General features: G+C 34.9%; 3 protein-coding genes across 3 annotated transcripts; 1 reads left to right on the top strand and 2 right to left on the bottom strand.

Moving 5' to 3' along the window:
- Positions 1 to 295: 295 nt before the first annotated feature.
- On the bottom strand, positions 296 to 1,526 carry LOC104587127 (uncharacterized). The gene has a single exon (XM_010244598.3). It carries the CDS (start codon positions 1,492 to 1,494, stop codon positions 583 to 585), a length of 912 nt encoding a protein of 303 aa, XP_010242900.1. The 5' UTR covers positions 1,495 to 1,526; the 3' UTR covers positions 296 to 582.
- Positions 1,527 to 3,305: 1,779 nt separating this feature from the next.
- Positions 3,306 to 4,343, bottom strand: LOC104587094 (uncharacterized). Its single transcript, XM_010244548.2, has one exon. The coding sequence runs from the start codon at positions 4,332 to 4,334 to the stop codon at positions 3,423 to 3,425; it is 912 nt and encodes a 303-aa protein (XP_010242850.1). The 5' UTR covers positions 4,335 to 4,343; the 3' UTR covers positions 3,306 to 3,422.
- Positions 4,344 to 13,582: 9,239 nt separating this feature from the next.
- LOC104587093 (basic endochitinase-like) lies at positions 13,583 to 14,911 on the top strand. The gene is made up of 3 exons (XM_010244547.3): positions 13,583 to 14,007; positions 14,124 to 14,277; positions 14,385 to 14,911. Exons 1-3 carry the CDS (start codon positions 13,599 to 13,601, stop codon positions 14,782 to 14,784), a joined length of 963 nt encoding a protein of 320 aa, XP_010242849.2. The 5' UTR covers positions 13,583 to 13,598; the 3' UTR covers positions 14,785 to 14,911.
- Positions 14,912 to 20,725: the final 5,814 nt, after the last annotated feature.

Raw genomic sequence — 20,725 nt, 5'->3', positions numbered from 1 at the left:
GTTTTCTTAATTTCTGTCACAAAATGTAGAAATCCATCTGTTATTGTGATCTTTGATTTCAAATTTAATTTGGAAATCCGTCCTAGCTAGGAGACTAAATTTGGAAGGTAGAAAAGTAGGTTTCCATAATCTAGAAAGAAGTTGCCATTTCTTTTGTTTTGTGATCTTTTGCTTGTCTATTGCCAACATAAATTGTCGGATCCACATTCCTAAAAATGAAAATTAACAGACAACAAAGAACTTATTTACACCACTTTTCTCATTGTAACGCTAGCTAGAGTGATGGACTGGGTCATACTCTTCTCCATGGAACTTTAATGATCTGGTTAGGATTTAGGATTTAAGCCTCTAATAGATTTGACCAAGTGAACATATAATTAAAATAGATGGAAACTGTGTAACAAAAGAGCAGTATACCAATTTATATTGAAAATTTATCATATACACTTGTTTTAAGTTTTAACTCTCGTGTACATGTACAAGAAGGTACAGTAGAATCCATAGGCAGTTCCTTGAGAAAAAACTTGGGATGCCCTTGGGAGACTAGAGAAATAGATCTAGTATGGTATAGCTGAGACACAGCTAATGGTTCAGGACGTTGAGAAAGGAAACTCTTGTCTTCACTAAACTCCCAAAAATGTATCCCAATCCATCTTCAAGATCCTGAATGCTCAACTCCAGTGTTTCCAGTTGTTTCCGCACCTTCTGGACAATTTCACCATCTTTATTGCTTGGCTTCTGCCTGATGAGGTTAGACAGTGCAATATCCACTTCCTCCATGTCGCACCAGTCCGCATCTTCCCCTTCCTTTGCCACCTCACGTCTGTTGTACATCAGTTTGGAAACCAAGGACCAACCCTTTGACCTTGATAGTGCTGCTGGTCTAGATAAGAAGGACAAGAGGGACTTGAGGGTGGAGAGAGTGATTTCTTCCACTTCTCTGAGCACACTGACCATGGCAACAAGGTCATGGTCTTTGCCCAGGAGAGAGGACGAGGACGAGGTGTGTTTGTTCTCTGTTCTCTTTAAATCTCCTAGAGACTTATGGATGGCCTTAATCAGCTTCTTTCTGGACAAGGTGTATGTGGAAACATCATTTGCTATACCAGAGTCTCCTCTTTTTCTACGGATGGATGACTGAAGATGTTGCAGGCTTTCCTTCATCTGAAGAAGCACATCCCTTGTGGTACCACACACATCCAACAGTCTGAGAGATCCATCCAACACCCCAGTGGTCCAGCTTTCGTGCTGCTGACGGGCCAGGGATTGTTGGGTAAGCGGCAGCTGAAGCAGATCATCCACACAATCATACAGATCTTTGAGGCCACCCAGGTTGTGGCATATTGAAGACAGTGACGATGAGGAGGATGATTCTGAAGCCTTCATTCTGCATAACTGCTCCTCGACTCTAGCAGTGAGAGGATGCGATCTAGAGGGAAAGCTGATAGATCGAGCATGGTAACGAGTTTTCAGGTTGAAAGGAGAGGCAGCCATTTTTCCTTTAGGTTATTGAGCTAACACTGCAATGTTAGATAAGTCTTGCAGAGAGACGCTTACCCTTGGCAATCTATATATAGCTAGAAGAAAACAAGGAGCTAGAGACATAAGGAATCTCATGTTCTGTTCCTCATGTGGCTCAACTAAATGCATGTTCAGCGATGTTTGTTCCATATGTCCCCCAACTCTCTATCATCGTATTGAACTCAGAAGTCAGATCCTAACATACATATAATAGACTACTTATTATTGCTTGGGTGGTGTGACAACCTTGTCTCCCAAACAAAAAAGAAAAGATGTCGGTAGAACTGGCAAACATTTTTTAACAGACCATGTCTACTTCCCAAGAGTCTGATCTGATCTTCAACAAAACTTTTTCAGGGTCGTATTCACACTAATGTTACTCAACCCAACAAATTAAGCTTTAATCCCAACTGTTTGGCCGGGGTTGGGTTGGGCGCACATACCCTGTCTAACCATTGCAGTCTATCAAGAGCCATGTCTCAGATGTTTTAGCCCTGTTAGCTCCTCGTCTCTTGAACAAGGAAAGAGCATTAATATCTAAGCCAGCCATTAATTCATGCACAACTCTATTGTTAACTTTTTCTGTACAAACTGAATGGCTAAGATAATTATCACCAACAAATTAGATCGTTGAATTATATTAGGGTTGTTGTGGAACCAAGGGGACATAATCAGCCACTCCTAAGTGTACAGATGTTCAACAATTTAGAACACTTTATTAAGCAACCATTTCACATTTGTTTATAGGATATATATATCAATCTGTAACACCCTCGAATCCACGTGCACAGCAAGATCAAGATGCAGATCTTGATCTTATTGCCGGATTCTCAGTCGACAAGAAATTAGGATCCCACATGAATAGATAGATGGGTTTCTTATAAAAAATGTGAACCAGAACTAAAGTTATGGAGGGAGACGGTGTGGAGAAGTAAAGAATTCGGCCTTGTAAAATTTAATTAGATATGAAGCCCAATGTTGGGATTGAGATCACAAGTCATTGATTAATATCAAATTCAATTAGATTCCAATTGTTCCCAACATCAATTACATTATAGGGATTCACATCATAAACAACACAAATATCATTACAAAAATAAGAAGACATGTTAGATAGATGATAGAGCGTGGCAACTCCCAAATCCCAAGCACAACAACTTCACTTTCGCTCCTTTTAAACTGGAGAAAACGTTCTTATTAACATCTAATAACATGTTTGATGATAGGCTGAACAGATGTTCCCTCAGCCAGGTCTAGATGTTCTGTTACTTATGGGCTGAAATGTAGGGTAGGCTGAATAGGAGAGTTGGGATCTCCTCCCAACAAAATCTGCATGCCCCAACACTTCAACCCCAAAGGGAGGGATCCATGAGATACATGTGATGAGTACATCTCAAACATCTAGCCATCTAAGCCCATAAATAGCTTTTTGTTTACTTCCCTATAGCCATGACAAATAAAGGGGTAAATTAAATCTCAGCGTTTAAAATTTTCATTATTTTTCTAACTCATATAGGATTGAAGATTTGGTGGTGGTATTATTCAAGTATCATATCCATTGTTCCCATTCCATTTATAAAATACGATTACATTATAAATTTTGTAACCCGATTTGTTCAGTTCAAAAATTCACATAGGACAGACAGTAAAAGGCAAAAGAAAAAAGTGAATATTCACAATACTTGTGCTATATATAGCTAAAGAGTATATATCTGATTATATTTTAGAATGAAAATATATCATACAAATGCATGCCTCCTCTTGATTTCATGTACAAAGAGGTTACAAGTGAAATCCATCGGCTATTCCCTTGAAAAACACAGAATGCCAAAGAGAAAGAGAGAGAAAGAGTAAAGACTATATTGTATGAGTATTTGGAAGGATCCCCGAAGGCTTGTCTATCAGTGGTTGAGGATGTTGAGGAGGGAAACTCTTATTTTGATTAAACCCCGAAAAACGCATTCCAATCCATCTTCCAGGCCCTGGATGCACAACTCCAGTCCCTCCAATCCTTTCTGTGCATTTTGGACTACTGGAATGATGCATTTGTCTGTCTTGTGGCGAATGAGGTTACTCAGAGCAAAGTCTAACTTCTCCATTTCACACATGTTTTGATCATTGTCTTGCTCTGCTTGCACACGTTTGGTGGGCATTAATATCTTAGAAACAACAGACCAACCTCCAGCTGCTTGGCTAGACATAGAGGCCATGAGACTTTCAAACACGGAGAGTGTGATTGATTCCACTTCTCTAAGCACACGAACAATGGCGACAAGGTCATGGCGGTCTTTGTCTAGGAGAGAGGAGAAGCCACACTTGTTCTGGGTTCTCTTCAATTCTGCAAGACTCTTGCGGGTCTCCTTAATCAGCTTCTTTCTCGACAGCAAGTATGCGTTGACATCCTGGGCTAGAGCAGAATAATAATCTCTTCTTCTTCTTCTTCTTCTACGGAGGGATGACTGAAGCTCTTGGACGGATTCCTTCATCTGCAGAAGAACACCCCTTGTACTACTACACACATCCAACAGCCAGAGGGATCCATCCGCCAACACCTCATCGGCCCACTTAGCATGGGTCATGGCTTGTTGAGCGAGTGGTAGCTGAAGCAAATCGTCAATCCCATGGTACAAGCCTTCAAGGCCACCCAACAGTGATGACAGCGACGATAAGGAGAAAGAGGAAGATGACGATGATGGTTGCGAAGCCCTTAATCTGCACAGCTGCTCATCGACTTTAGCGGTGAGAGGATGCGGTCTAGAGGGCAAGCTGATAGAGCGGGCATGAAATTGAGCTTTGGCTTTTGGAAAAGCCATTTGTGTTTGTCAAAAAGCCTAGCCAGATATGGCAATGGTGCCCCAAAACAATATATATAAGAGTGAGGTTGAACCATTGAAGGGGGGGGGGGGGGGGGGGGACACCAAGAATCAAATATTCCATGGGACATGAGCTAGTCATGTGGCCTCAGTGTGGAATGGATTTAATTAATAAGATCAACAGAATAATTAATACATGAAACAATAAAAATATGATGCACACGAGTGGTCTAACGCCTTGTCTCCTAAGCAAAACGAAGGCAGCACCACCAACGCCGCTTTGAATTTTGATCATTTATTAATTGATTAGGGGCATCAAATATCGCGCAGATCTCAATGCAGTTTTAGGTGTGTAAGCTGCGCGGGTTGGGCCGGATTTGTGGTAAGTCCAGGCCCAATTTTAAGATTTAGGTTTTAAGACCCGAGCATGAATCAAGTTTGAGGTCAAATTCAAAATTTTCAATTCAAGTTTAATCTCTATTAGGCCGGGCTTAGGTTGGAACGAAATTGGGCCAGGCTCAAGCTGGGTTCAGGCTATCTAATATCTATCCCAGGTCTAACTTGAAAAATAGAAAAGTTTAAATTCTTAAGCCCAAACCCAATCCGAGAATTGAAAATTCAAAACCAAGCCATGTAAAAAAGTAGAGCTGAATCGGTTCGAGCTTGGATTGGGATCGCCCAAGTAGCGTTGTGTTTAAACGAGAAATAAAGGTTTAGATGAAGATGCATTGGGTAGGGAAAGAAGGGGACATCAGCCCACTCGTGCGTGGTAATTAACCAGTTTAAAATTAAAATTAAAATTCGTGAAATCCATAATGTTTTAATGCATGTAGGAAATGGAAGTGCCACGAAGCAACCAGAGAAACATGTCACATGGAAGAGTAGGTGTTGATGATAGGAAAAAGTGTGGCTCCTTGTTTGATGCAAGCGCCATTTACAAACGCGTTGTGGATGGAACTTCTCAAACTGATTACGTGTTCATTAATTGAAAGGTTTTAACCTTAAGGACACTTAATGATCTCCTAAATTTAAGGAACCAACATAAACTCATTGAGGATAATAGTTTAACATTGAAGTGGAGGCACCACCGACTCAATCTAAATTTGGGTTGTGTTCTACAAAGTTAGAAACGACATTTTTGTTTGGTGATCCAATCTATACCAAAAGCAAAGCAAGTTCTTCATGTCACCCTTATTTTTTTCCCCTTATAAGAATGGCAATGGGGTGGTGGGTATCATACTCCCTATCTCTGATTCCAATTTTGAAATAAATACCTGCCCCTTGATCCTGATTCTTGTTAGGCCCTTCCTTCTTTACTTCTTCCTCCATAACTCTTTCTCTCTCCTTCATCCTTTCTCTCAACAATTCAATTCTTAAAAACCTTCCTAAAATCTCTCTCTCTCTCTCTGTATCTCTTTCCAAACACATGCATTTAAATTAATTTTCATCAATGTATTTAAGGGTTCTAATATGATACTGGAGAGACACATGATATTTGAAAATTTTATGATTGATCAACAAGTATAAGTGGAATTTATCAAAATTCACAAGTAGGTTTTGAATAGTCAAAACTCTTTTGGTACCATGTCTTTCTCGCATCATAAAATTTTCCAAAAAATATTAACATTTAAGTTAAAACTTTTTCTAAAAATAATTAAGTTAAAACTTAAATATTGAAATAGATGAATAAAAAACAATTAAAATACTAATAAGGGAAAAAATAGATAATACAATAAGACAAATAATAAAAGTAAAGTTATAAAATCTAATAATTAACTAAAAATCTTATTATAATTATAAAAATATTTTAATATTATCATTATACAATCTATCTCTCTCTCTCTCTCTCTCCATGAGACGTTTTGGGCCCCATGCAACAAAATTTGTATTGATGTTGAAATTTGGTAAACAACAGGAAGATGGGTCAAGAAAATACAAATTTTTGGTTACCAATTTGAATAAATCTTGATTGATCCACTTTGGTTTACCAAATCTACTATATAAAGTTTTAGAAAATATGTCTCGAAAATAAATATTAGAAACACTATTAAATTTACTATTAATTAACATATTTTTGTTAAAATACTAATTTCACTATTAATTAAATTTTGAATAAAATGTTTTTCTATTATATTTCAAAAAATATTTACTAAAATTCACTATAAACGTTTTCTATAAATTATGTGAAAATTCACTACTAATTTTTTAAAAATATTTTTTGTGAACATGAATTGTATCCTTTATCTTATAGCTTCATTCCAACAAAGATACGTTTTAGAAGCATTGAGTGGTAAATCGAATGGATTAAATTGATCAACCTACAAAGTCATATTTAGGTAATAAAATTTTTAAAATAGAAATAAATAGAAAAAATTAGACACATTTATAATATTTTATTAATAAAATGAAAAAATAAGTGTAATAAAAAGAATTATTTTTATTGATAATGGAAATGGAATACATAATATAGAACTGACCAAAAATGAAATATAAAAATTAATAATAAATAGTTCAACTTTTGGGTTAAATTTGTTAGCCTTTAATGGTATAAATAAATAATAAAATTAATAAAATATAAAAATACAAAGAATGAAAAAAATACATAAGTTTTGAAAAATAGCATTCAAGCACATTTATAATATCATATTAAACAAAACGTCAGTGTGATATAACAAAATTATTTTTATACACAAAAACTTGTAGAAAAAATTGAACATGTCTATAATTCTACATTTACATTACTATTAAAAATATGAATAAGATTTTAAAACCTTCTTTTGACTAAAATACTAATTTTTAAATTTAGTCCCTATTTACTTATAAGGTTTAAATTATAAATTGAACTACTACTTTTCACCTCCTTCAAGTTCCTTAATTTATTTAAATCTTACATTCTTTTGATAAATGGACAAAAAAGAAAGATACATCAAAAAGATATATGAAACACTACAAAAAGAAGAGTGTAGCTAAGCTGGTAGGCCTGTCAATGATACTTGAAACTTCACATATTGAATTATCACATATTCAGATGATGTGTTCATATGATCAAATTTGAGATTTTGTGATCTGCAACTGGTTATAATAAAAAAACAAAAAATATAAAAATGAAAAATAAAAATACATAAAATTTATAGAAAGTTTTGAATATATTATTATTACTATCATTATCATCATCTAGAATTGTCATATGTAAAGCATGTGCCTGCTTACCCTCTATTTCTTTGTTTAAAAAAGGGTATAAAAGCTCTTTTATTATAGTTTTAATGCCAACTTTAATGGCTCCTAAAATGCTTATACTTGTATATTTAGTCCATCTCTAATTGTAAGGGTTGAAAATGTAACTTCAATTATTACTTTCCACATCATTTAAGCCGCTCTTATTAACTCTTATACTTAAGGCATTAGCTCACATTTTCTCTTATTAAATCCTATATTTAAATTAGTTTTTACTAATAAATGCTACCAATTGGATGCATGTCAATATTTTTAACAATATAAACATATATATTTTAAAACTAACTCAAAAACAAAACCATTCTTTATCCAAGTGGTGGCTAAGCAATTCAACCATCCAAATCAAATTGATCAACTTATGAAGTCATATTTAGGTAATAAAATTTTAAAAATAGAAATATAAAAATATAGAAAATTAGACACATTTATGATATGTTTATTAATCAAATTAAAAAAAATAAATGTAATAAACAAGAATTACTTTTATTGATGATGAAAATAATATACATAATTTAGAACTGACCAAAAATGAAAATATTTTACTATTTGGCAAAGATCAATAGTTCAACTTTTGTATCAAATGTGTTAACCTTTAATGTCATAAATAAATAATAAAATAAAAAATAAGAAAATACATAATTTTTACAAAAATAACATTTGAGAACATGTATAACTTTATATATTTATCATATTAAACAAAAAGTAAGTTTGACATATTAAAATTATTTTTACACATAGAAATACAAAAACAATTATAAAAAATTGGACACATTTATAATTCAATATTTACATTACTATTAAAATATGAATAAGATTGTGGAATTTAATTTTGACTAAAATACTTATTTTTGAATTTAGTCCTTATTTAATTGTGAGATTTAAATTGTAAAGTGAATTTCTACTTTTCACCTCATTCAATTCACACTATTTAAATCTTACACATTTTTGATAAATGAACAAAAATAGATACATAAAAAAGATAAAGCATTACAAAAAGAAGAGTCTAGACAAGCAGGTAGGCCTATTAATGATGCTTGAAACTTTACAACTTGATCTGATTATCACATATTTGGATAAAGTGTTTATATAATCAGATTTGGATTTGGCAATTTGCATCCGATTACTAATTAAAAATAAAAAATAAAAAATATATAAAACTTGTTGAAAATTTTAGATACATTATTATTATCATTATCATCATTTAGAATTGCCACGTGCAAAATAGTTTAAGTAGCTTGGACTTGGTATAACTTGGCCTAATTGATATTGTCATTAAGCTCATACTACAACTTTTTCTAACAACACCAGTGCAATGGATGAGGCCCGACTAGTACCCAATATTACACAAAGTGAAAGCATGCCATGCACAAAATCCCATTTTAGCTTATAAATCTCAATTCATTTAATAAAAAAAATATTCCCAATTATAAAAAAAAAAAAATTAGTCAAAAGCTTATAAAAAAGTTCATTACCCTATGTTTTCCGGGCTCAATAGAAATGATTTAAGGATAAGTAGACTGCACTCCACCTCAGAATTCTGAATTCTATTGCAAACCTACAACAATTCAAAATTTCAAATACCTCCACCTAAACGCCAATACCCACCCGTGTATTGACATCAATTCTAAGATGACACCTATCCCAACTGTACGGTGGAGATACGATTTGTAGGGGTGGACTAAACAGTAAAAACCCAAATGATTTATTAAGTTTGTTTTTTGGTTTAAAAGAAAAGGTAAGAAAATGTAAGAAAACCTATAGAACATTTATATATATCGATCGGCATTACACCTTGTGTATGAGAGGGAGGCTTTGCATGAAGGTTGGCCCTAACTATGCCTGTTTACAACCAATCCCATGTCTAGGTTGATTGAGCTATTCCTTGCCAAAACACTAAGGTGTGTTCAACGCCTAATAGTTGCCCAGTCAAGTCTACATCGGCATAATCCCCCTTTGGCTTGTAAACAGTACTCCCTTGAAATGACACGAGGTAGAGAAGAGCTTTGTGCCATATGCAATGAGGTTATAATCTAGTGCCGCTGACCTTTTGGTGGAGCCATCAATGGCCTACACTTGACCTTTACAAAAGGCCTTGTATAGGTCTCTCCACCTTTTGTTTTGAACCAAACACAACTTAAAAGGTTATTAGAAAAAAATTGTCATATAATATCGTTTAGCTGCATAGAGGTTTGACTTGAATAGTTAAAATCATGAATATGCCTCTTCAACCGCTCTTGTGATTCATAGGATTCGACCCTTTATATGCCCAGTATATGGTTGAAGTCATGGGCCGGAGTATGCCTAGCCAATCCAATGGGATGAACAAACTCACTTTTTATGGTGAAGTGTTGTAGATTTTTACATCATTTTTTACTATTTTCAGTTCTTATATATACCTATATATCGTTTATGAGTCTCCATAAATGTTTCAACATCAACCTTTGATTTCACTCGCCTTTACATCTTAATTCAAAGTCTTTTCTTTGGGCTTAGTAATCTTCTTGATTTGCTCAATTTCTTTAACTCTTCCTAGGAATTGAGTTTGTTGTTGCTAAGGATGGGCTGAGGGCAATAAGGTAAATTTGTTTCCTTAGCCGAGGCCGATGTATCCAACCTGAAAGCAAGAAATCACATGTCAGAGGCCCCGATTGTTATTCCGAGGTGGAGATTCCAACGGTCAAGTTAGTCAAGCGTGTATGAAGGATTGGACGAGGTCCGAGGTAAGGGCTCAGACGAAGTCACTCGAGAACAAGAGTGCTCAAGAAGAGTGAGCAAAATGGTTTACCTAGAAAGGGGACACCCCTATTTGTACTTAACCTTACCTTGGGAGTGGTTGGAGGTGATTGGCAATGGGTGGCAGGAATTGCATCCGGCCGATACCACACGGCACCATCCTAGGCGTTGCCACATGCGCCTATATCAAAGTTGTATTAATTTGATATTTCGGAATTGATTGAACCAGTGATAGATATGCCTCTTTTTCACCTTCTTACTACACCTTTCAAAGCTTCAGCTCTTCTCTTCCTTATGCGTAACCTGGAACCAAAATATTTATTATTAAAATCCATTTGTTTAAGGCCTAGGTATTATTATCCATCAGTTTTGATGATTTTTGATAATTAATACGTTGTCCTGATATTGCTGCAATATCTTCTAGCATTTCATCTTTTAGATTTGGCAAATAACAAATGTGAAATTGATGAAACCCTTCTTACTAGTCTTATTCCTTGTACATTTTTCTTCACTCCCTCTCTTTTAGATATGGTGATATGGGGTCTCCATCACTTGGTCCTCTCAAAGTAGAAAACTTTGTTTCTGCATTCCCATTCAACATGATCGAAAATGATGCGATCGTTAACTCCTCAATCATCTCTCTCCATTGACTCGAGAAATTCATTTTGTCCAAGGTAGTAAGCAAAAACCTCCAGCCTTTCCGACTATAGGCCTTTAGCCATTCTCAAGTTCAAATTCATATTCAGAGTTGTCAATGAACCAGATGTTGGTCCAATCCAATCTGATCCAATATGAGTTCATTACAAATGGATCAAGTCCAACCCAGTCTGATAAATCTTTTGGATAGGACTGATCCAATTCAATGTCTTATTAGACCATTCAACCTGTTCATATTGGTTTTAATTCAGATTGCATTCGACCCCAAACTTGATTCATTGACACCCCTACTCTTATCTTCTGTCAATGGACCAGACATTGGTTCAACCTGACCCAATCTAATATAAATCCACTACAGATTGATCATGTCCAGTCCAATGCAATTAATAATTTAGACCATTAAGTCTGGTATAGCCCAATACTCCAATTCAATATGTCTTATTGGACTGTCCAATCCATTCAAATTGGTTATTGGTTTTGATTCGGGTGGATCCAACCTAAACTCGGTCCATTTAACACCCCTAGGTATTATCATAATTGCCAATCCAAGATTTTATCATTACGCCAATTAATGGGTCCTCTAATCCAACATCAAGTATAGGACCATAAACCCTAAACCCAACTTCAATATTCCCCATCTTTGCTTTACACTTGATGTACCCCATCTCCATAATTCCATCCCTTACTGTTTCTGGTCATGGTGCCGACCCTGTATTAACAAAATTTGTACTAACATTCTTCTTAGGATGGAGTAGATGGACTTACTCATTGGATCTTCTGGATTGACTATCCTGTGGACCTGGGCCTGATGGACTTACTCAGAGAGTGGATGGGCGTGGACTTATCTTTATTATAAGTCCATTACAGGCCTACTACACTTTTATGATATAATTTTGTTTTTCTTTCTTTATGTATATTTTTTAATGTTCTCCTTATTTTACTAATCTTCCTTTATTTGAACAGCGTCAATCGTCCTGTCATTTTTGCAACGTTGTGTCTGCACATTAGGCAACAACAAATAGACCACGGCATAAAAAGATGGTTAATTCAATTCCCCCAAAACATACATGGGAAAATCTATGATGCCGGAAAGATATAATATCGGAAAGGATTTGATCAATAATTAGAGCCCCAAAGGGATTTCCTACTCATTTTTCCTATCCAATCTAATTGCAGTCATATATGATTTGAGAGATGTGTGACTGCAATTCATGGTGGGTAGAGAGTGGGTAGGAAAAATGAATAAAAAATCTGGGTTGATCATAGCCTCTATCCCTGTATTTTGAACTTTGAAGAAAACCCACATGATTAATTACCACTTTTCTGATCTCCATTGAATGGTTATAAGTTTTTTTAGGCATCATATTCGAATCCCTTGCTCTTTTAACACTGCCTAATGCAATGCTCAACAATTCCATGTGGGGTTGCCTGCCTGCCTGCACGGTCCATATAGTCTAGCAATGGGGAGAAATTCAAACAGCTAAAAGCTAAGCATTTACGTATATTGGTTGCATCATCATCTACGTGGGTTTCTGATTGTTTAATAAAGGTCTTAGGAGCGTTTGTTTAGCAGCTAATAAATGACAGTCGTGCAGAATATCATTTGAGGTGTGAAGAGGGGGATTAAGTGCAATAAAAAAGAAAAAGAAAAAATAAAAGCTTCATCTAGAATTCAATTTAATTTGCGTGGATTACACGGTTGCTTTGATTTAATGGTTTTACACTTTGGGACTTTGACAATAATGAATGAACTACCAAAACAGATTATGTACAAGCGACATGCCTATTAATTAATTGTCCCCCACGCCAGTATTAAATATTGAAAACTGGGGTAGTCTTTGCAATCAGGGATTGATAGGAATTGATTTCTGTTTAATGGTTTTTATACAAGAGACTCAACTCTTAATATATCCCTTCTATCACATAAATATGTGGTTGAAATTTTCCAATCAAACCCGAAGATGAGGATCATATAGTTGTCATCGTTTTTGGTTTCAACATATAATGAATGGGGTATGCATACCCCTTACACCCATGGAATATTAAGTTTCACTGATTAATGGCTTACAACTATTAATTTTGCTACATTTTATGTTTAGGTTAAAGTCGGAATACATGTGAAACAAAAGACAAATTATATATAAACAACAAATAAATAAATAAAATACCATAAACAAGCAGCAAAGTTTTTCAATAATTTTCTTCACATAAATTCAAAATATTGTTACATTTAACGCCTAATACATAAAATTCATATGCTTTCTTACGATATGTGAATCGTAAAAGATTGGATTGGGCCGAATAAAATTTAATAAAATTTATTGGGGCAGGTAGGCGGGTCTCACCAAAATAGGGTAGAAATTGCATCTTTTTGCCTTCCTTTTGATAAATATTAATAAAATTTAAGTTGGTCGCCCTCCATTGGAGTAAGTTTTGAGATTATCGGGTTAAATAAAAAGTTTAGGATGATCAGAACATATAATTGAACATACAAGGTTACATTACACGCCATTGAAGTCGTTGCTCCCCTACCGTAGACCACCGTCGTTAGGTAAGGGTCCACCAATTCAACATGATGGAGGAGGAACTTGGGTTCCTATTTAAAGGGCCCTCTGTTCTAATATGCAATGCAGCTCAAGTATGTACACCATGAGCAAGTGTTTGATCATAGTGGTTCTCTTGTGTTTGGCCTGCTCCCTCTTGGGAGTTTTGGCAGAACAATGTGGATGGCAGGCTGGGGGAGCTCTTTGCCCCGGCGGGCTTTGCTGTAGCCAATATGGCTGGTGCGGCAACACCGATACTTACTGTGGGGAGGGTTGTCAAAGCCAATGCAGAAGCGGTGGCGACATCACCTCTCTCATCACTAGGTCTCTGTTCGATGAAATCCTCAAGCATCGAAACGGTGGAGGTTGCCCAGGAGGATTCTATACCTACGACGCTTTCATAGCCGCTGCGCGATCCTTTACCGGCTTCGCGACAACAGGTGACACCACCACTCGCAAAAGGGAGATAGCAGCTTTCTTGGCTCAGACCTCTCATGAAACCACAGGTGGGTTAACGTTGTTGCTCCAGATCGAATCCATACTTATTGGTAATTAAAAACAGTGATTCATTATTTGATTTGTTGATAAAAAAAAAATCAAAATCAAAATCAAATGTGTACAGGAGGATGGGCAACTGCACCAGATGGCCCTTATGCTTGGGGCTACTGCTTCGTACAAGAACAAGGCAATCCCGGGGATTACTGTAGCCCTACTCCACAGTGGCCATGTGCTCCCGGCAGGAAATATTACGGCCGAGGACCCATTCAAATCTCATAGTAAGACTCTCTCTCTCTCGCTCTCTCTAGATCTCTCTCTGCAAATAATGGAATAAAGAGATCGAAGTAAATGTGTTGAACATACATTATTGACTGGTGCGGTGCAGCAACTACAATTACGGGCCAGCAGGAAGAGCCATAGGAGTGGACCTCCTGAACAACCCTGATCTGGTGGCCACTGATCCGACCATTTCATTCAAAACAGCCATCTGGTTCTGGATGACCCCTCAATCCCCCAAACCATCATGCCACGATGTGATAACCGGACAATGGACGCCAAGCGCTGCCGATTTGGCTGCCGGACGAGCCCCGGGCTATGGCGTCATTACCAACATCATCAACGGAGGAATTGAATGCGGCAAAGGTTACATCCCACAAGTTGCTGACCGCATTGGCTTCTACAAGAGGTACTGCGACATTTTAGGGGTGAGCTACGGTGATAACCTTGACTGCTATAACCAGAGGTCTTTCGGTCTGTCTGCTGATCATCTTCTGGCTACAGCCTAATTAACTCTATACATGGTTTGAGCTTCTCTATGTAATAAGCATAGCCCATGCTTTATTTTCCTCAATAAATAATTAAATAAAAATAAAATGCTGATGAACAGTCATCGTCATCATCATTTATCACCAAGTATATGGTTGCTACAGCCAACTATATATATGAAGTCGGCCACTTGAATTCTGTTCTGTTTAGTTTTATTTGTCTGACCGCTTAACTTGCAATCAATTATGAAATCCAAGTTTTACAATGCTCTAATGTTATTTGACTGGTCTTGACTGTTCCAAGGGGACGACTACCTTCCTCCTTGCTCTTGGGATCTAAGGTTGTCCTAGTTAATTAGATTGCAACAAAATGGCGTCAATACTGGGGATGTAAAACTTATTGGACCAGATTGGAATTGGAGTATATCCCAATCCAATCCAATAATATAAATCTTATATCGAATCAAATCTTATAAAGTTCAATTCGAATTTAACAGTTAAATGATATCGGATATGTGAATCTAATCCATTCCAATTTAATTTCTACAAAATTTAACATATTATTCAAAGGAAAAAAAATAACTTTCTATATATATAAAGACAAATTACAAAAAAAAAAAATGTGCCAATATTCAGTATCTTGTATTTTGGGCCTAGTGCCACTTTGGTCCTCAAACTTTAAAATGTGCCAATATTCAGTATCTAAACTTTCAAAATGTGCCAATCTATAGTACCTGTTGTTAACTAGCTTGTTAATCAGTCGTTAACTGAACAAAACTAAGAAACTAAGGTTATAGACAAAAAATACATTTTGAAGTTGCCCTATAAACCTTAAGATTTAGAGCTTCATGATAGAAAGAATGAAAGCAAAATTTAAACTCATGGAAAATGTAAATGGGTGTAATAGATCAACCAAGTAATCTATTACACAAACAGAAACTAATATTTAACTTCATGTTTGAAATGAATATTGATCTTGCTTGAAGTGGTTATCATGCAAGCTAGGTGGTCTATAACGTTATTACTCCACATATGTACAATATTGTCGCCTACTTATGTTATAATACTATCTCTTGTACTCCACATAGTGCTGGTAGTGTTCACTGGGGAATATATCGATTCTAATAAAATTTCATGTCACTACCCATGGAAGTGGAAATGGGAATATGTTGTGCAGATAATCTCTTGTACTCCACATAGTGTTGATAGATTTGAAAAGACACAAATGCCCTTCAAGTGTTATCTAATTCTATTTATCAACCATTCAAACATTGACAAAAAAACTGAATAGTCCCAAATCCTTGCCTCTTCTATTCAAGAAAGTTGGGGTCACCAGAATGTCCACGTTGACGTGACTCTAACTTTCTTGAATAGAAAATGCAAGGATTTAGAACTGTTCATTTTTTGTCAACGTTTGGATGGTTGATAAAGAGAATTAGATGATATTCAAAGGGCATTTGTGTCTTTTCCAATGCCACTTAACGGTTGGTTAACGACATGCAGTAGATTGACACGTTTTGAAAGTTCAGGTATTGAACTGTCGCATTTTAAAGTTTGGGGACCAAAGTGGCACTAGGCCCAAAGTACAGGGTACTAATTGGGGATTTTCCCTAAAAAATACAAACATCTTTTCAATTATTTTTACCATATATATGCATGTCTTTTTATAAAGCATAATATAAAATAAATTACAAAAATGAAATACAAACATATTTATAAATAAATAAATTATAAGAATGTAGGGAGTCCGCCAGTCCGGATCACCTGCCAACAAAACACGTCCTAACCCTCTACGAACATGATCTTACACCACATCTCATACATGGTGGGTCCCTCTTTTATGGTGGGTCCCAGTCTCACGGTGAAATGTGCAACGTTAGATCAAGTTGGCAGAGTGTTGGAATGTGTTTTATTGGCAGAAAATCTCAACTATGTAGGATTGGAGCAGATTGGATTCATTCAAATCTGATAAGGGATTAACTGAATTTGATTTGATCTAATCTGAAAATCCGATACAGAATAATTAAATTTGGCAAAATAGAATTGGATTCAAATTCGATGATCTGGTCCACAAGTTAGCTGAGATGAATACACCTAGCCCATGGATGTTTATATTTGAGACTAAAAACGCAACGGTCCAGGCCCAGGCACATCTGCCATGTATGCGATGGACCTAAGTGACTTGATGCCAAGGCCTAAGAGTAAGGGGCTCTTTGATAACAACTGAACTGGATGAATGAATCAACCATGGAGGAGGTTGTGAACTCCTTAATAGCTGAAGCTGAAGTTGAGCTTATTATTGCCCATTATAAGATAAACCATTAAGTCATTCAGTTCAGCCAACTTGGTCTGTTATCAAATGACCCCTAACATTTCTTCTAAACTAAGCTGGCATTTGGCAACCTCTGGTTAGTTGTAGTAGAAACTTGGGATAGAATCCCATTCTCACCAGGAATGGGAGGTCTAAGGGTTTGAGGGAGGCTACCTCTACTCTTGTTGTTTAACCCATTACCCAAGAAAAGAATAAAATCTGTATAGTTAGGCTTGTCAATTATACCTAAAATTCTGCGCCTGATTCAACATCCAATTCAATTATTTCATATTGGGATAAAATAAATACAATTTTGAATCGGATTCAAATGGAAGAATACATTCTAATTGAAAATTGGATCGGATTCTGATGTATTCCCATCCAATCAAATAAAAATCTAACTTCAATATATAATTATATATTAATATACTATATATCAAAGCCTTTACACTATATTTGATTTAAAGAAAAAAGTAGAAAAAGATGGAGAAACATAGGGAAACCTATACATTCCTAGCTTTAATTTAATGTATTTAATACATAATCGGGCTTCTGAGCAAGACATATCAGAATCAAAATTGGATGCCTTATTCATACATCGGATCGACTTTCGCATGATGCCATTAATATCTTATCGCATTAATTGTGCTCGGACTAAGTTGCATCCAATGCGATTACAGAACTATGTATAACTGTTTGTCGACTTTAGCAGTGTTGCCCTTTAGCTGCTGAGGGGGCTGTTGGAAATGTCCTTGGATATGAAACCTTACCATGTATGTGGGGTAAAAGAATACTTACATATAATATTCCTTTGACCAAAAAACAAGGACTAAATGGCTTGTGATGATCAAAAATGGTCCCAACAGCCGAAGTTTATCACATTTAATTTTGAAAAGGGGTTAAATACTTAAACCATCCTTATAATTTAGGAAATGGATATATATATATATATATATATTCATATATTCTATATTTTTTTAAATTACTCCTGCTTAGCTTGTAAGCTGTTTTACTGTGACAACATTGTTGATCTTCTCAACAGTTGTTGGATTTCCAGACCTTGTGTTAGTGAAACCACGTCCAGACCTTCCTGGTCTCCGAACACCATCTCCAAGATCTTCATCAGTAGACATTTTGTTCTTTCTCAAAGGCAATACTAGAATAGCAACCTTTTGAATACTCAATCCAGATTTCTCATCTATTTCACCAGCTAGACTTCTTTCCTTTGTTCTTGGTAGCTTGTTGCCATTGGGGAGAGAGATGAACTTGAAACCTTCATCATCTCCATGACCTTCAGTAAATGAAGTTGTAAATCTCTCAACCATTACCACAGAAAAAGGAAAGGAAAATAGACAGAGAAGTACTGCTCAATTAAATAAAAGAGCAGGATGGCTTACAATATCAGCATGGCACAAAACAACACAGAGCTTGAAGTTTTTATTTAATTCCCTTATTCAATAATATAGGTAATCTAGATGAAGCAAATGATACCGAAGACTGCATCAACAATCAATTTAATCCAAGAAAATATATAAAAGCTAGTATTAGCGGACAATTCAAAAAAACCAAAAAAAAAAAAAAATCATGGGTCCCTCCAGTTCAGGTTATTACTTGGTGCTCAAGTTGAGTGCTCAAGACAAATGAGATGCTGCATGGTTAGTGAGATGCGATGGCCCAAGTGAATAACAAACATAATAGAGGATGACACTAATTGCATATGGAACACGGTGATAGAGACCTTCTAAAAGTATTTTAGGATCATTAAACAGATCAAAGAGCTTCATTTTTGAAGTAGTTGTTTTCCACGAACATGTAAAAGAAGTTCTGACAATAAATAAAAGATTGTCAGATGTGGCCAAAAGTCAAAACTATCTCTCCCAATTCAACCTCTTTTTTTCGTCTTCATACATCTCTCTCTCCACCCTATTTTCCGTCTCCGCCACTGCAAGTTGCAGCGATGGTTCTCTCTCTTTCTCTCTCTCTCTCTCTCTCTCTCTCAATTCCTTGTCTTCCCGCCACTGCCACTGCAACTTGCAGCGGCAGCTCTCACTCTCTCTGCCATGTCTTCCTACCACCGCCACTGAAATATTTTTCTGAAAATGTCATATAGTAATTAATTACTGAAAATGTCAGAATAAATTGATATTTTAATTATTGTAATTAAAATATTTTTCTGAAAATAATTATTGTCAATTTTAGATAATAATAATAATATTTAATTAATTTCATATAGTAATAAAAATAATATTGAAAATTTTCATTAATATGTTCATTTAATAATATCAGTAATTATGGAAATTACTAATAATTACCAAATATACATTATCAATATTAAACTTTTCCAATAATTTTCCATTTTAATAATTACCAAAAACAAATGTAAATTTCTCCAATGTTTTAGTTATTAATGTTAATTATCAATAAATTTCATTAATTATTTGCATATAATTATGAGTAGTGAAGTACTGATAATTATCAGTATTTATTAACTAATGGTGATATCAGTAATAATTAGTTTAGTAATCTTTTACTAAAAATTATTACTAATAATTATTTTAGTTATTAATAATTTCATAAATTGTTTACTATTAATTATTGAAGTAATTGAGTAATGAAAATTATTAATTATTTAATTATTTCCCTAATAATTATTATTTTCTGTTAATTATTTAATAATAATTTATTTATTTCACTATATATTTAAATAATATCAATAATATTAGTAATTTCTATAAATTATCACTAGATTTCACTAATTATTTAATGGTAAAAATCAATTAACAATAATTATTATCAGTAATTACGACTAATAATGATTAACTATTATTGATAATAAATAATAATTATTACTTATTATTTTAATATTTCTAAATCAATTACTATTTAATATTTTTTTAATATTCAAAATCCAGTGAATGGTCCATTTCCGTGTGGTCAATTCGACTCGGGTTGGGTAGGACCAGATCGGTTAGATCTAACTTGGTGAGTTGACTCAGCTAACTCTCTGAGTTAACTCACAAAGTTGGTTCTGTTTCAATTTGCCTCGGTTGGGAGCGCTTTGGAGCAATAAAAATTATTATTCAAAATTCTCATACCTACCGCAATTTTCATTAATTCTATAATTTTGGGAATTTTGTGTTACTAAATTTTTTAATTTATTGAATTAAGTTTAATTTATCATTAACTAATGGAAAATTTATATTTTATAACAAATACTATTTCATTTTACAACGAAATTTGAATAATAATTTTTAGTAATTTTTGATTAACTACACTTTTCTAAATTTATAGTAATTTTTAAATTAAATGGGTCAGACTAAGACCCTAGCCAAACATATCAAAGATCCAAGCCGTTTGATTCTTCTTCTAGATCCGATTAACATCTACAGTAGCTAACAAAACAAATGTGAATGGATCAATAGAGTGGTGAGCCCCCTAATTTCGTTGGAGTAAGGACCTCATTAGTCATTACTTTACATGGTTTCAACTTTCTAGTGGCTGCTTTGAATATAGTATTTCAAGTGGACCTAAATTTTTGAATGGTTATATTTGATTCTTGTACCGAATCAAAGCTGGACCTATACATTACTCAATTACTCTGCCCTTTGATCGTCTATTCCTTTTTCTTAGGGTAAATTACAGATAAACACA

Source organism: Nelumbo nucifera, chromosome 6, assembly GCF_055504915.1.
Source record: "Nelumbo nucifera cultivar China Antique chromosome 6, China Antique-T2T, whole genome shotgun sequence".
Taxonomy (NCBI): domain Eukaryota; kingdom Viridiplantae; phylum Streptophyta; class Magnoliopsida; order Proteales; family Nelumbonaceae; genus Nelumbo; species Nelumbo nucifera.
The sequence above is the reverse complement of the archived record's forward strand: the minus strand, read 5'-3'. Positions and strand labels throughout refer to the sequence as shown.

Excerpts from the sequence above, each read along its gene's own strand:
- LOC104587093 (XM_010244547.3), top strand. The coding sequence starts at position 13,599 with ATGTACACCATGAGCAAGTGTTTGATCATAGTGGTTCTCTTGTGTTTG. Across the intron at positions 14,008-14,123 it reads GACCTCTCATGAAACCACAG|GAGGATGGGCAACTGCACCA; the intron begins GTGGGTTAACGT and ends AAATGTGTACAG. Across the intron at positions 14,278-14,384 it reads GGACCCATTCAAATCTCATA|CAACTACAATTACGGGCCAG; the intron begins GTAAGACTCTCT and ends GGTGCGGTGCAG.
- LOC104587127 (XM_010244598.3), bottom strand. The coding sequence starts at position 1,494 with ATGGCTGCCTCTCCTTTCAACCTGAAAACTCGTTACCATGCTCGATCT.
- LOC104587094 (XM_010244548.2), bottom strand. The coding sequence starts at position 4,334 with ATGGCTTTTCCAAAAGCCAAAGCTCAATTTCATGCCCGCTCTATCAGC.